This window comes from Lissotriton helveticus, chromosome 1_1 (assembly GCF_964261635.1).
Source record: "Lissotriton helveticus chromosome 1_1, aLisHel1.1, whole genome shotgun sequence".
In the NCBI taxonomy this organism is placed as follows: Eukaryota; Metazoa; Chordata; class Amphibia; order Caudata; family Salamandridae; genus Lissotriton; species Lissotriton helveticus.
In genome coordinates this window covers 2,075,014,350-2,075,030,475 of record NC_136057.1, presented here as the reverse complement: position 1 = coordinate 2,075,030,475, position 16,126 = coordinate 2,075,014,350, and the positions used below count along the sequence as shown (strand labels likewise).

The 16,126-nt window shown below is 48.9% G+C and overlaps 1 protein-coding gene across 14 annotated transcripts in view; it reads right to left on the bottom strand.

Moving 5' to 3' along the window:
- The window catches only part of ODF2L (outer dense fiber of sperm tails 2 like), a 362,023-nt gene that overhangs the window by 53,310 nt on the left and 292,587 nt on the right, over nt 1–16,126 (bottom strand). For all 14 annotated transcript variants that reach the window (XM_078645461.1, XM_078645469.1, XM_078645363.1 and 11 more), the window contains one exon: nt 2,050–2,175. In XM_078645461.1, coding sequence (XP_078501587.1) covers nt 2,050–2,175 — 126 coding nt within the window. The remainder of the gene's footprint in view (nt 1–2,049; nt 2,176–16,126) is intronic.

Genomic DNA, 16,126 nt, shown 5'->3' with positions numbered 1-16,126 from the left:
TAGAGCGCCCCTCTGCATCCTCTATGCGTGTCTCTATTTGCGCTGCTTTGGTATGTAGTGTCTCCACCACAGTTTGTAGAGTCTGTACATTTTTGAGAAGTGAGACTACTTCTCCCTCAGTATTCATGGCCCTTTCTGTGACCTTCTGATGGCCCAGTCTTAGGTGAATAATGACCATTGCCATACTGTCCATTTTGGACTCCAGTGCCACCTTGGAGCCCCGTATGGCCTCAAGGATGTCAGCTGTGCCGGTTGTCTGTTTGCCACACCCCAGACCTGCATCGCCTCCACGCACCTGTGCTCCAGCCGCAGGGCTGGGGATAGCATATTGTATTAATTGGTTAGCCTTGGCCCCCCTCTTGGGCTTGTCTGTAACCATTGTTACCTTCGATGTGGTCCTTGGATGCTTGATTCCGGTCTGGGAAAGAAATGGCTTGGTAGTTCGGACAGGACTGTTCCCATGAGGCACAGGGTCAGAGCTGATTTGCATATAGCCAGTGTCTAACCCAGGGTGGTGTGGAGTGCAAAAAAACGATGGATTTAGGCCCAGATCTTTGTACTGGGGTGAATGTATGACATTGTTCTACATTCTGTCCATCAACTGTGTTTTTTGCAACCTTCGATGTGGCCAGCACCAGTATCCCTGGTGTTCACTCTGTCAATTCAGATGCAAGGTTCACCTTTTCCGGTTGGGTGTCAGTAGTCTCAGAGCTTCAACCATATCACACTCCCTAGTCAGCACTTCAAGGCTTTCAGCGACTGAGTGTAGCGAACTCCCCCCCTGATCCGCAAGTGACATTCAAAGTTCCTTGTAGGAGCTATTCTTTATCACCTGGCTGCACCCTTTATGTAGGCCTTCTGTCTGGGTTAGGCTTTGATGACCGGCTTAGGTTAAATTATGATCCATTAGCCCTCCTCAGTAGCATTTTCCCCAAGTGCAGTATTTTCGGCAGTACCCCTGTGTTGTTATGGGATTGTGCTTTCATGGTGTCTTTTTCTCAGTGTTACTCTTTATGTGTGTGTTCATTTATTTATTAACCTCCCTTATTCTTCTTAGGCTTATGTATTCCCCCTTTGTTTTCATTTAGTGCCAGTCATGGGGGATTACTCCTTCTAACCCTCCTCCTTCTCCAAAGATCTTCAGGGGCAGGAGGTCTCCTCTTTGCCTCCCACCTCTTGCGCTGATCTGGAGCCCAAATGTACTGCTGTAACTAACTGGTAGGGGCACCGATCCTGCTGGGGTCCCTCAATACTCCAGTGGAGTGTTCTCATCTCGGGGCGGGCCAGGGGTCCTCTCTACACCCAGCTTGGACCACCTGTATCTGCAGCACTGCCGCAAGCTGCCTTAATCAATGTCAGACACTCCCCTAGACTCCAACAACTCTTACCCGAGCTTGCAGGTCGCGCAAGGGAGCCACCGCAATAGTTGGTGCCCTCTTGGGTCCGATCACCACCTCAGCTTCCGGTTCTTTTGTGGCAGCCTTCCTCTGTTCTTATTGCCCCGGGGACTCTTGTCAATGTGTGTGCGGGCCACCATTTTGTTTGATCTGCAAAGGCTTGCTCCGCCTCTTGCAGCTGCCCCCAACGCCCCACTGCATGTCAGCAGCAGTACCTCACCTCTGGGTCTGGCCAGCACCCTGGAGCCATTATTCCGCTACTTCCAGCGATGCAGCACACAACAGCAACGGCTCCACAAGGCCGCAGGGCCCGCCTCTACAGAAGTAGTTGTTATCCTACGCTACCAGCCTGGAGCCCGGCCCGCAAAACCGCCTTGGGGGGATAGTATGTGGCACTGGAGCTTCCAGTGAGCATGGAAATTGTTTTTGGCAGTGTTGTTACCCACATGCTTTGCCAGGTTTCAGTAAGATATTGATGTCTGGACGGAGCTCTGTTTTAACGCGTCTACCACGCCATCTTGACAGGCCATGCCCCTCTTCATTTACTTAAACTTTAATGCCAGTTACGGACAGAAAATGCAGCTGTGTAAATAAACATGTCCACTGAATCTTGAACAATATTTAAAAAATGTAATACCTAACTTGTACTCACAATGCTCAAAGTGCAAGCAATCTGCTTTTTCTCCTCGGTTCTCTTTTTCAATTCAGCTTCCAATTCGAGCATTCTCTTTTCAATAGTTCGCTCCCTCAAAGCAGTTTTTTCCTTTTCTGTAGACAACTGAATTACCAAAAAACCACAAATTGTCAGTTCTATCAGTAACAACACAGACCTTTTCTGCAACAAAGCACTGAGATGCACATGAGCGTTCTGGCAGGTGAATAATCAAGGATGACAAAATAGCATGCTGCTATTCTATTTCTGAAAATAACATGATTTTTCATTGACAGGTTTAATATATGGATTGACTTTTAAAATACATATTATAGAAAGACCAAAGGAGTGAAGAATTTATTCGAGCTACTTTTTGATGAATTTTGAATGAATTACACAATAAATGCATCTTACCTACCAATGGCCTATTATGATGAAATACATGTATATTACCACATTATAGTAACATTGACACAATGAAAACACTTTTTACTGCCTCACATACTGCATGCCACAATTTCTTTACACATTTACACAGGAAAACAACTCTCCTAATAGTCAAGATATCTCATCAGTGTGATTACCTTGGTGCACAAATGTAAGTCCTTGCAACTCGGTTTTGGTTAAATATCTTTTGTTATAACAAATACACACAAAAAATGGCAAGACAAACCATATATGCAGATGTGCAGAGTCTAATATGCTATTTATTACCATTATTGAGGGAGGGGAGAGGCTTCATGACATACTCGATTCTTTTCCTCTTGTGAGTCATAGACCTTCCCACATTCAACAATGGTAATAAATACATCACATTCTACACATCTATATATCTTTGCATAAAATATATGATACACACACATATATATATATATATATATATCTATATACATAAAATTCAAAAGTAACGTATTAGTTAGGAGAAATGTTCAGTAACAACGTAATGCTTTAAACTCTAAATAAAAACAGAAATTCACCAGTTATAGTTATCTCAAGTAACTATAACTCGTGGCCTAAGATAACTATTACTTGCGCCCCCACCATGCACAGTTTTCACATAAATAAATTAATTGCAAATATTGCAGTATTATTATAACTTATTTCATAGAAGATGGCATGAGTGATGTAATATGTGGGAAAATTAGCAGTGCATGGTGAGGGCACGAATTCTAGTTACCTCACAGCATGTACCTACCAGTAAAAGAGTTATCCAAGGTAAATAACTTGTTCTTCTGATGAATACTTCTTACCTTAAATTCTTCACCTTTACAATGGATACAAAATTAGTACCTCTCAAAGTGGTGCATCTGTTAAGTGGACTCAGATCAAAACGTGCGACATGTCCATTCTGTCAGACCGAACGGTAAAGGCAGTAGTGCTCCATAAACGTGTGCTCGACTCCCATCTTGCAGCCTGGCAGATGTCAAGGACAGGCCCTCTGCATGACAATGCAGTGGTCGTACCCATAGCCCTTGTGGAATAGGCCCTCAGTCCTTTGGGAGGCGGCTTTTTGGCCAGTGCATGTCCGATCTTGATGCAAGGGAATATCCACCTGGACGGAGTCCTCTTCTGCACAACCTTGCCTTTCATTGCCCTGGAGAACCTCTAGAATAGCTGATTATCCACCCAATGGTCCTTGGTACGATCAATGAAAAAAAAGGTGGTGTAAGGCAGTTGTACTGACAGTGCCTGCAGTTCACTCAAGTGATGAGGTGAAGTAATTGCAATACGGAAGAAAGTCTTTAAGGTGATGAAACGCAATGAGTCACTATTCATCAGCTTTAAGGGCGTACACATGAGAAATGTCAAGACCAAATTAGGTGAAAGCATCAACGAACAAGTTACTTACCTTCGGTAACGCTTTTTCTGGTAGATACTATATCTGCCTGTGGATTCCTCACTTTGTGAATATCCCCTTGCGTCAGCAACATTCGGAAATTCTTTTTTCGTAGCCTCGCGCCGACGTGGACTACTGACGTCATAGAGACACGACCTCGCTCGCGACTCCGCTGACGTCACCGACGCCTATAATAGGCCCACGCCGGCGTGATGACATCAGTTCCGCCTTTTTTCCGTGCCATCGAGGCACACGGACGGACCAATGACAGTAGAAATATACAAGTATACATAGTACACAATAATCAAGGCAAAACACACAGTGTTAAGCAAAAGCAGGAAAGCAATTGGAACATTTCCTTGACAACAAAATATATATACATTACATTACAGTAACTCTGGCATAGAAGAGTGGACAACAGGGAGGCGGGTGGGTCAGTGAGGAATCCACAGGCAGATATAGTATCTACCAGAAAAAGCGTTACCGAAGGTAAGTAACTTGTTCTTCTGATAGATACATCTGCCGTGTGGATTCCTCACCTTGTGAATAGAGTCCCACAGCAGTCCCCACTCCCGGAGGAGGGTGTCCACTCTTCTAGACCAGGAAATCCTGAAGGACAGAGCGTGCAAAATGACCGTCCCTCCTCACTTCGGTATCCAAGCAGTAATGCTTCGCGAAAGTGTGGAGGGAAGACCAAGTTGCCGCCCTACAAATGTCCTCCACAGGAACACCTCTAGCCAATGCAGAGGATGAAGACTTAGCTCTTGTAGAATGAGCCCTTATACCCTCTGGTGGTTCCTTACCGGCCAAAGAGTAGCAGATCTTTATGCAGAGGACGATCCATCTCGATAAAGTTCTCTTATGGACCGCTCTTCCTTTCTTGCAGCCAGCAAATCCAACGAAGAGCTGGTCTTCCAAGCGAAAGTCCTTGGATCTGTCCAAGTAAAAGGACACCGCCCTCTTAGGGTCCAGACGGTGCAGTCTCTCTTCCTCCTTGGAAGGGTGAGGGGGAGGATAGAAGGTAGGAAGGGTAATGGACTGTCCTAGGTGAAAGGGAGTTACCACCTTAGGCAGAAAAGCAGCCCTGGTCCTAAGAACCATTCAATCAGCATGAATGGACAGGAATGGGGGCTTGGAACTAAGAGCTTGAAGCTCACTAACCCTCCTTGCCGAGGTTATTGCAACCAGGAAGACAGTCTTAAGGGTAAGAAGCCTCATGGGACATTTATGGAGAGGCTCAAAGGGAGCACCCATCAAAAAGGTCAATACAAGATTCAAATCCCACTGAGGCACAATAAAAGGTGAAGGAGGGAACCTATTAGTGAGACCCTTCAAAAACCTTAAGACCACAGGAGACTTAAAAAGAGAAGGCTGGTCAGGCAAGCTGAGAAATGCCGACAGCGCCGACAGGTAACCCTTCACCGTGGCAACCGCAAGACCCTGCTGCGCCAGAGAAAGGGCAAACTGGAGAACATTAGACAAATGGGCCTTCAAAGGATCAACAGACCTTTCCCCACACCACGTGACAAATTTCGACCATCTATAAGAATAGATGGACTTAGTGGAGTCACGCCTGGCTGACAAGATGACATCCACAACGTCAGGCGGAAGGGAAAAGGAATTCAGGTTGCCCCGTTCAATCTCCAGGCATGAAGGTGCAATGTCTGGAGGTGGGGTTGTAGAACCTGCCCCTCCATCTGAGAGAGGAGGTCTGCCCTGAGAGGGAGACGGAGCGGCGGGTGAGAGGAGAGGTGGAGAAGATCTGTGTACCACACCCTTCTTGGCCAGTCCGGGGCGACCAATATGACTTGGGCCCGGTCCTGGCGAATCTTCCTCAGAACCCGAAGAATCAAGGGTATGGGAGGAAAGGCGTAAAGGAGTCGACCTCCCCAACTCAACTGAAACGCGTCCCCCAAGGCTTCATGCATCGGATACTGGAGACTGCAGAATGACAGGCAGTGCGCATTCTCGTAAGTGGCGAACAGGTCCACCCGAGGAGTTCCCCACATCTGAAAGATGTCGTGAACCACCTCCGGGTGAAGTCTCCACTCGTGGTCGGCAGAGAACTGTCGACTGAGACTGTCTGCACGAACGTTTAACACTCCGGCCAGATGATTCGCCATCAGACAAATCTGATGGTCCTGAAGCCAGGACCAGAGACGCAGAGCCTCTCTGCAGAGACACTGTGACCCCACACCTCCCTGCTTGTTGACATACCACATCGCGGTCGTGTTGTCCGTCAGGACTTGAACTGACTGACCGCGAAGGGAAGGGAGGAAGGCCTTGAGCGCCAAACGAAGCGCCCGCAATTCTAGAAGGTTGATATGAAGCAACCTTTCCTCTGGAGACCAAAGGCCTTTGATCTCCAGACCCCCTAGATGAGCACCCCACCCAAGAGTGGATGCATCCGATATCACTGTGGCCACCGATGGGGGGAAGTTGAAAAGGCTTTCCTTGGGACAGATTGCCTTCCACGCCCCACCAAGACAGATCCGCTGCTGCTTCTCTGGAGATCCTCACTGACTCCCTGAGATCTCCATTGTGCTGATACCACTGCCTGCGGAGGCACCACTGGAGCGCCCTCATGTGCCAGCGTGCATGGTTGACCAACAGAATGCATGAAGCCATCAGACCGAGCAGGCGAAGGACCTTCAGGACTGGAACGACCGCTCCATTGTAAAATAAAGGAATCATATCCCGTATGTCGCGAATCCTTTGAGGGGGAGGGAATGCACGACATACGGTTGTGTCCAGTACGGCACCCTTGAACAGGTTGCGCTGGGAGGGCACCAGGTGAGACTTGGGCACATTTATCGAAAAACCCAACCTGTACAACAACTGGGTTGTCTCTCGAAGATGATGGAGCACTCTCTCGGACGACTCTGCCTTGATCAGCCAGTCGTCCAAATAAGGGAATACTGGAATCCCTGATCTCCTGAGATGCGCCGCCACCACTGCCATCACCTTGGTGAAGACTCGAGGCGCAGTAGTAAGACCAAACGGAAGGACCGCAAACTGGTAGTGCTGCGATCCCACCGTAAAACGGAGATACCTCCTGTGCGACTTCAGGATTGGGACATGAAAGTAAGCATCCTGGAAGTCGAGCGACACCATCCAGTCTTCTCCTTGCAGCGCCTGAAGAACCTGAGCAAGGGTGAGCATCTTGAATTTCTCCTGCCTCAGATAGAGATTCAAGATCCTGAGATCCAGGATTGGACGAAGTCTGCCATCCTTCTTCGGAATCAGGAAATACCGGGAGTAGCATCCCTGACCCCTTTCCTGCTCTGGGACCACCTCTATCGCACCCTTTCTTATCAGAGTCAGCACTTCCTCCTGCAGAAGTGACAGATGTTCCTCGGAGCAATACCCTTGGCAAGGAGGAAAATTGGGAGGGAATTCCCGAAAGGAAAGGGCATATCCATTTTCTACAAGATTGAGAACCCAAAGATCTGATGTAACCGATTCCCAATCCTGTAGAAAATGGGTAAGCCGGCCCCCAACCGGACCCACATGATCCTGAATGTCGGATCTAGGGCTGCTTCTCAGGGGCAGGAGGGTTGGAGGAAGTGGAGGAGGAAGAGGCCTGACGTCCACGAGGACGTGCTCTCTGCTTTCCCCTATATGTCCTATATAAGGAGTTTTGCTGCTGCTGTTGTTGTTGCTGTTGCTGCTGGCCTTGCCGGAAATTCCGAAAGGAAGAGCGACCAAAACCCCTGAATCTTCTGCCAGTCGAAGAACCTCTCATTTGAAGACCTAAAGACTTGGCAGTTGCTCTACTATCCTTAAACCTCTCAAGGGCCGCATCAGCCTTCTCCCCAAAGAGGCCAGAACCATCGAAAGGAAGATCTAACAATGTTGCCTGAACATCCGCCGAAAAGTCAGAGGATTTCAACCAGGCGGACCCTCCTAGTAACGACAGCAGTGCCCATAATGCGCGCCACGGAGTCTACAGTATCCAGGCCGCTCTGAATGACCTGACGAGCCGCCGCCTGAGCGTCAGAGATGACTTCCTCAAAGTCCTTCTTGCTGTCATCAGGAACTTTTGGAACAAGAACACGCAAAGAATCCATAAGTGCGTGTAAATACCTCCCCATCAAACAAGCGGCATTTGATGACTTTAATGCCATACTGGAAGAGGAGAAGATCTTCTTTGCCACCTGATCCTGCTTCTTTGCCTCCTTCTCATAAGGAACCTGAGGGAAAGCACTAACGTTCTTTTTGGAACATGCAGCCTGAATGACCAAACTTTCCGGTGAAGGGTGAGATGTTAAAAAGGCAGGGTCCTCAGGGGCAACCCTGTATCTTCTGGCTACACCTTTAAATAATTTTGTCCACCCTAAGCGTGGAAGGGTATACTCAGATGTGAGTCCCTTGCTCATTGCACCATCAGGATTCAAGCAAGCCGGGCCGAAGACGCCTGAAATGGCAGAAACCGGTCCCCGGAAGCTTGTTTCCTTCCCAGTGTTAGAATTGGCTTTTGTAGTCTGGTCTGCCCTGTTCCCATGATGCACTGGGCCAGGGACAGACTAATTTGCATACAGCCGGGTTCTGAAACTGGGATGGTGCAATGAGCTAAAAAACGGTGTTGGATTTAGCCCTGATCTCTTGACTGGGTGAGAGTACTCTGCTTAATTCAGAGACTCTGTCCATCACCACCCCTTGTTGTAAATAATTTTGTCCACCCTAAGCGTGGAAGGGTATACTCAGATGTGAGTCCCTTGCTCATTGCACCATCAGGATTCAAGCAAGCCGGGCCGAAGACGCCTGAAATGGCAGAAACCGGTCCCCGGAAGCTTGTTTCCTTCCCAGTGTTAGAATTGGCTTTTGTAGTCTGGTCTGCCCTGTTCCCATGATGCACTGGGCCAGGGACAGACTAATTTGCATACAGCCGGGTTCTGAAACTGGGATGGTGCAATGAGCTAAAAAACGGTGTTGGATTTAGCCCTGATCTCTTGACTGGGTGAGAGTACTCTGCTTAATTCAGAGACTCTGTCCATCACCACCCCTTGTTGTAAATAATTTTGTCCACCCTAAGCGTGGAAGGGTATACTCAGATGTGAGTCCCTTGCTCATTGCACCATCAGGATTCAAGCAAGCCGGGCCGAAGACGCCTGAAATGGCAGAAACCGGTCCCCGGAAGCTTGTTTCCTTCCCAGTGTTAGAATTGGCTTTTGTAGTCTGGTCTGCCCTGTTCCCATGATGCACTGGGCCAGGGACAGACTAATTTGCATACAGCCGGGTTCTGAAACTGGGATGGTGCAATGAGCTAAAAAACGGTGTTGGATTTAGCCCTGATCTCTTGACTGGGTGAGAGTACTCTGCTTAATTCAGAGACTCTGTCCATCACCACCCCTTGTTGTAAATAATTTTGTCCACCCTAAGCGTGGAAGGGTATACTCAGATGTGAGTCCCTTGCTCATTGCACCATCAGGATTCAAGCAAGCCGGGCCGAAGACGCCTGAAATGGCAGAAACCGGTCCCCGGAAGCTTGTTTCCTTCCCAGTGTTAGAATTGGCTTTTGTAGTCTGGTCTGCCCTGTTCCCATGATGCACTGGGCCAGGGACAGACTAATTTGCATACAGCCGGGTTCTGAAACTGGGATGGTGCAATGAGCTAAAAAACGGTGTTGGATTTAGCCCTGATCTCTTGACTGGGTGAGAGTACTCTGCTTAATTCAGAGACTCTGTCCATCACCACCCCTTGTTGTAAATAATTTTGTCCACCCTAAGCGTGGAAGGGTATACTCAGATGTGAGTCCCTTGCTCATTGCACCATCAGGATTCAAGCAAGCCGGGCCGAAGACGCCTGAAATGGCAGAAACCGGTCCCCGGAAGCTTGTTTCCTTCCCAGTGTTAGAATTGGCTTTTGTAGTCTGGTCTGCCCTGTTCCCATGATGCACTGGGCCAGGGACAGACTAATTTGCATACAGCCGGGTTCTGAAACTGGGATGGTGCAATGAGCTAAAAAACGGTGTTGGATTTAGCCCTGATCTCTTGACTGGGTGAGAGTACTCTGCTTAATTCAGAGACTCTGTCCATCACCACCCCTTGTTGTAAATAATTTTGTCCACCCTAAGCGTGGAAGGGTATACTCAGATGTGAGTCCCTTGCTCATTGCACCATCAGGATTCAAGCAAGCCGGGCCGAAGACGCCTGAAATGGCAGAAACCGGTCCCCGGAAGCTTGTTTCCTTCCCAGTGTTAGAATTGGCTTTTGTAGTCTGGTCTGCCCTGTTCCCATGATGCACTGGGCCAGGGACAGACTAATTTGCATACAGCCGGGTTCTGAAACTGGGATGGTGCAATGAGCTAAAAAACGGTGTTGGATTTAGCCCTGATCTCTTGACTGGGTGAGAGTACTCTGCTTAATTCAGAGACTCTGTCCATCACCACCCCTTGTTGTAAATAATTTTGTCCACCCTAAGCGTGGAAGGGTATACTCAGATGTGAGTCCCTTGCTCATTGCACCATCAGGATTCAAGCAAGCCGGGCCGAAGACGCCTGAAATGGCAGAAACCGGTCCCCGGAAGCTTGTTTCCTTCCCAGTGTTAGAATTGGCTTTTGTAGTCTGGTCTGCCCTGTTCCCATGATGCACTGGGCCAGGGACAGACTAATTTGCATACAGCCGGGTTCTGAAACTGGGATGGTGCAATGAGCTAAAAAACGGTGTTGGATTTAGCCCTGATCTCTTGACTGGGTGAGAGTACTCTGCTTAATTCAGAGACTCTGTCCATCACCACCCCTTGTTGTAAATAATTTTGTCCACCCTAAGCGTGGAAGGGTATACTCAGATGTGAGTCCCTTGCTCATTGCACCATCAGGATTCAAGCAAGCCGGGCCGAAGACGCCTGAAATGGCAGAAACCGGTCCCCGGAAGCTTGTTTCCTTCCCAGTGTTAGAATTGGCTTTTGTAGTCTGGTCTGCCCTGTTCCCATGATGCACTGGGCCAGGGACAGACTAATTTGCATACAGCCGGGTTCTGAAACTGGGATGGTGCAATGAGCTAAAAAACGGTGTTGGATTTAGCCCTGATCTCTTGACTGGGTGAGAGTACTCTGCTTAATTCAGAGACTCTGTCCATCACCACCCCTTGTTGTAAATAATTTTGTCCACCCTAAGCGTGGAAGGGTATACTCAGATGTGAGTCCCTTGCTCATTGCACCATCAGGATTCAAGCAAGCCGGGCCGAAGACGCCTGAAATGGCAGAAACCGGTCCCCGGAAGCTTGTTTCCTTCCCAGTGTTAGAATTGGCTTTTGTAGTCTGGTCTGCCCTGTTCCCATGATGCACTGGGCCAGGGACAGACTAATTTGCATACAGCCGGGTTCTGAAACTGGGATGGTGCAATGAGCTAAAAAACGGTGTTGGATTTAGCCCTGATCTCTTGACTGGGTGAGAGTACTCTGCTTAATTCAGAGACTCTGTCCATCACCACCCCTTGTTGTAAATAATTTTGTCCACCCTAAGCGTGGAAGGGTATACTCAGATGTGAGTCCCTTGCTCATTGCACCATCAGGATTCAAGCAAGCCGGGCCGAAGACGCCTGAAATGGCAGAAACCGGTCCCCGGAAGCTTGTTTCCTTCCCAGTGTTAGAATTGGCTTTTGTAGTCTGGTCTGCCCTGTTCCCATGATGCACTGGGCCAGGGACAGACTAATTTGCATACAGCCGGGTTCTGAAACTGGGATGGTGCAATGAGCTAAAAAACGGTGTTGGATTTAGCCCTGATCTCTTGACTGGGTGAGAGTACTCTGCTTAATTCAGAGACTCTGTCCATCACCACCCCTTGTTGTAAATAATTTTGTCCACCCTAAGCGTGGAAGGGTATACTCAGATGTGAGTCCCTTGCTCATTGCACCATCAGGATTCAAGCAAGCCGGGCCGAAGACGCCTGAAATGGCAGAAACCGGTCCCCGGAAGCTTGTTTCCTTCCCAGTGTTAGAATTGGCTTTTGTAGTCTGGTCTGCCCTGTTCCCATGATGCACTGGGCCAGGGACAGACTAATTTGCATACAGCCGGGTTCTGAAACTGGGATGGTGCAATGAGCTAAAAAACGGTGTTGGATTTAGCCCTGATCTCTTGACTGGGTGAGAGTACTCTGCTTAATTCAGAGACTCTGTCCATCACCACCCCTTGTTGTAAATAATTTTGTCCACCCTAAGCGTGGAAGGGTATACTCAGATGTGAGTCCCTTGCTCATTGCACCATCAGGATTCAAGCAAGCCGGGCCGAAGACGCCTGAAATGGCAGAAACCGGTCCCCGGAAGCTTGTTTCCTTCCCAGTGTTAGAATTGGCTTTTGTAGTCTGGTCTGCCCTGTTCCCATGATGCACTGGGCCAGGGACAGACTAATTTGCATACAGCCGGGTTCTGAAACTGGGATGGTGCAATGAGCTAAAAAACGGTGTTGGATTTAGCCCTGATCTCTTGACTGGGTGAGAGTACTCTGCTTAATTCAGAGACTCTGTCCATCACCACCCCTTGTTGTAAATAATTTTGTCCACCCTAAGCGTGGAAGGGTATACTCAGATGTGAGTCCCTTGCTCATTGCACCATCAGGATTCAAGCAAGCCGGGCCGAAGACGCCTGAAATGGCAGAAACCGGTCCCCGGAAGCTTGTTTCCTTCCCAGTGTTAGAATTGGCTTTTGTAGTCTGGTCTGCCCTGTTCCCATGATGCACTGGGCCAGGGACAGACTAATTTGCATACAGCCGGGTTCTGAAACTGGGATGGTGCAATGAGCTAAAAAACGGTGTTGGATTTAGCCCTGATCTCTTGACTGGGTGAGAGTACTCTGCTTAATTCAGAGACTCTGTCCATCACCACCCCTTGTTGTAAATAATTTTGTCCACCCTAAGCGTGGAAGGGTATACTCAGATGTGAGTCCCTTGCTCATTGCACCATCAGGATTCAAGCAAGCCGGGCCGAAGACGCCTGAAATGGCAGAAACCGGTCCCCGGAAGCTTGTTTCCTTCCCAGTGTTAGAATTGGCTTTTGTAGTCTGGTCTGCCCTGTTCCCATGATGCACTGGGCCAGGGACAGACTAATTTGCATACAGCCGGGTTCTGAAACTGGGATGGTGCAATGAGCTAAAAAACGGTGTTGGATTTAGCCCTGATCTCTTGACTGGGTGAGAGTACTCTGCTTAATTCAGAGACTCTGTCCATCACCACCCCTTGTTGTAAATAATTTTGTCCACCCTAAGCGTGGAAGGGTATACTCAGATGTGAGTCCCTTGCTCATTGCACCATCAGGATTCAAGCAAGCCGGGCCGAAGACGCCTGAAATGGCAGAAACCGGTCCCCGGAAGCTTGTTTCCTTCCCAGTGTTAGAATTGGCTTTTGTAGTCTGGTCTGCCCTGTTCCCATGATGCACTGGGCCAGGGACAGACTAATTTGCATACAGCCGGGTTCTGAAACTGGGATGGTGCAATGAGCTAAAAAACGGTGTTGGATTTAGCCCTGATCTCTTGACTGGGTGAGAGTACTCTGCTTAATTCAGAGACTCTGTCCATCACCACCCCTTGTTGTAAATAATTTTGTCCACCCTAAGCGTGGAAGGGTATACTCAGATGTGAGTCCCTTGCTCATTGCACCATCAGGATTCAAGCAAGCCGGGCCGAAGACGCCTGAAATGGCAGAAACCGGTCCCCGGAAGCTTGTTTCCTTCCCAGTGTTAGAATTGGCTTTTGTAGTCTGGTCTGCCCTGTTCCCATGATGCACTGGGCCAGGGACAGACTAATTTGCATACAGCCGGGTTCTGAAACTGGGATGGTGCAATGAGCTAAAAAACGGTGTTGGATTTAGCCCTGATCTCTTGACTGGGTGAGAGTACTCTGCTTAATTCAGAGACTCTGTCCATCACCACCCCTTGTTGTAAATAATTTTGTCCACCCTAAGCGTGGAAGGGTATACTCAGATGTGAGTCCCTTGCTCATTGCACCATCAGGATTCAAGCAAGCCGGGCCGAAGACGCCTGAAATGGCAGAAACCGGTCCCCGGAAGCTTGTTTCCTTCCCAGTGTTAGAATTGGCTTTTGTAGTCTGGTCTGCCCTGTTCCCATGATGCACTGGGCCAGGGACAGACTAATTTGCATACAGCCGGGTTCTGAAACTGGGATGGTGCAATGAGCTAAAAAACGGTGTTGGATTTAGCCCTGATCTCTTGACTGGGGAGAGTACTCTGCTTAATTCAGAGACTCTGTCCATCACCACCCCTTGTTGTAAATACACCTTTAGAGACAGCAGGAGCCGACAAAGGTTTTTTCCATACCTCTAAAATGGGCTCTGTCAGAGCATCATTAAAAGGAAGAAGAGGTTCCAACACTGAACTTGGAGAATGCAATACTTCAGTCAAAATATTAGATTTGAATTCTGCAGTAGGCAAAGTTAATTTAAGGAGATCGGCAGCCTTCCTCATAATTAAATGGTAGGGTTGAACATCCTTAGAAGGTGTACTAGAGCCTGAGGGTAACTCCCACTCTGGAGAGAAATCCAGGCTTCCTGCGTCTGCCAACTCCTCAAAACCATCTTCATCCAATTCACCTTCTTCAATGTCAGATTGTGAATCTAAGAACCTCCTTTCTTCCAAAAGGCGTTGAGCCTCTCTTCTGGATCTCATCTTGACACGCTTTGCCACCGGATCCACCACCGGCTCCGACGGATTCTGAATCGACATCGGAATCGAACTTGATGGCTCGGAGGGATGTGTTTGAGGCCGATTCGGAGCAGGCGAAGCCGGGATCGGCGTCGATGGCTTCGGTGGAGGTGGAAAATGCCACGGCGGCGTCAGGGCCGGCATGTAAGGCATAAATGGAGCCGAAGGACAGGAGTGAGGAACTCCTAAGCTAAAAGCTAGAGGACCCATGGGACCCGAAGGTGCACCAGAGGGGTACCACGCCCTTGAAAAGACTCCATACATTGCATTGAGAAACGCAGATGGGTCCTGGCCTGGGGCAGGAAAGGGCGGTTGAAAACCCTCAGGCCTGTCTCGAGGAGTGCTCGGATTCAGCTCATCTATAGGCGCGGAATCCCCATCCTCTCTAAGCTCTTCCTCATCTCGGGCCGGGGACGGCGCCGGAGATGGATTCGGAGACGGATTCGGAGACGGCGCCCGAGACTCAGATGGAGAGGCCTCACCTTCAGGTTCTGGATCCGAAACATCAAGGGTCACCACCTTCGAACGAACCTTCTTCGGTGACCCCGACCTCGATCTCGATCTCGACTCCTTACCAGTACGACGGGATTCATGTCTCCTCTTCTTATGTTTTCTCTTCTTTGAAACATGATCCGAAGCCGACTTCGAGGAAGACCTCCCCCGAGATCCAGACCTCAACTTCGATCTTGACTTCGACCTCGCCCTTCGAGAACGGGACCTCGACGATTTCTCCTTTCCAGCTTTCATCTTAGCTACCAGGAGCTTCGCCTCTCTCTCCCTCAGGGCCTTCGGGTTCATCTTCTTACACGAAGAGCAGTCATCCACATCATGGTCCGAGCTCAAGCACCAGATGCAGCCGCTGTGTGGGTCGGTAATGGACATCATTTTGCCACATTCTCTGCATGGCTTGAAGCCGGTCTTTTTTTAAGACATTGTCGAAGATACAGGATACAGAGAAGCAGAAAATGGTAACAATATAGACAACAAAGTATCCGTTGGCTACAGAGATTCCCGATAACCGTTAGCGTCGACGACGCGGAAAAAAGGGAACTGATGTCATCACGCCGGCGTGGGCCTATTATAGGCGTCGGTGACGTCAGCGGAGTCGCCAGCGAGGTCGTGTCTCTATGACGTCAGTAGTCCACGTCGGCGCGAGGCTACGAAAAAAGAATTTCCGAATGTTGCTGACGCAAGGGGATATTCACATGGTGAGGAATCCACACGGCAGATGTATCTATCAGAAAAATAGCTTTCAATCATGTCCACTGTAAATCCTTGAGGTGCCAGCATATGCCGCTTGGCATAGTGTACTAGCAGTATGCAGAATGGAAAGAGGACAGTAAGCCTTAGAGCCAAAATCACTGAGACCAACAAGCACGGATGAAACATTGGGATCACAGCGGGAATGTCCTGGAATTGTGGTGGAGGGAAGCCTGACAATGTACTGTATCTAAGATAGCTCCAATAAAGGGTAGCCTCTGCAAAGGAGTCAAATGTGACATCGACATGTTGATTGCCAATCCCAATAATTTCAGGAGGTTTGCCATCATCTGGAGGCGGTCCACAACTGCCTGTGGCCAGTCTGCCTTCA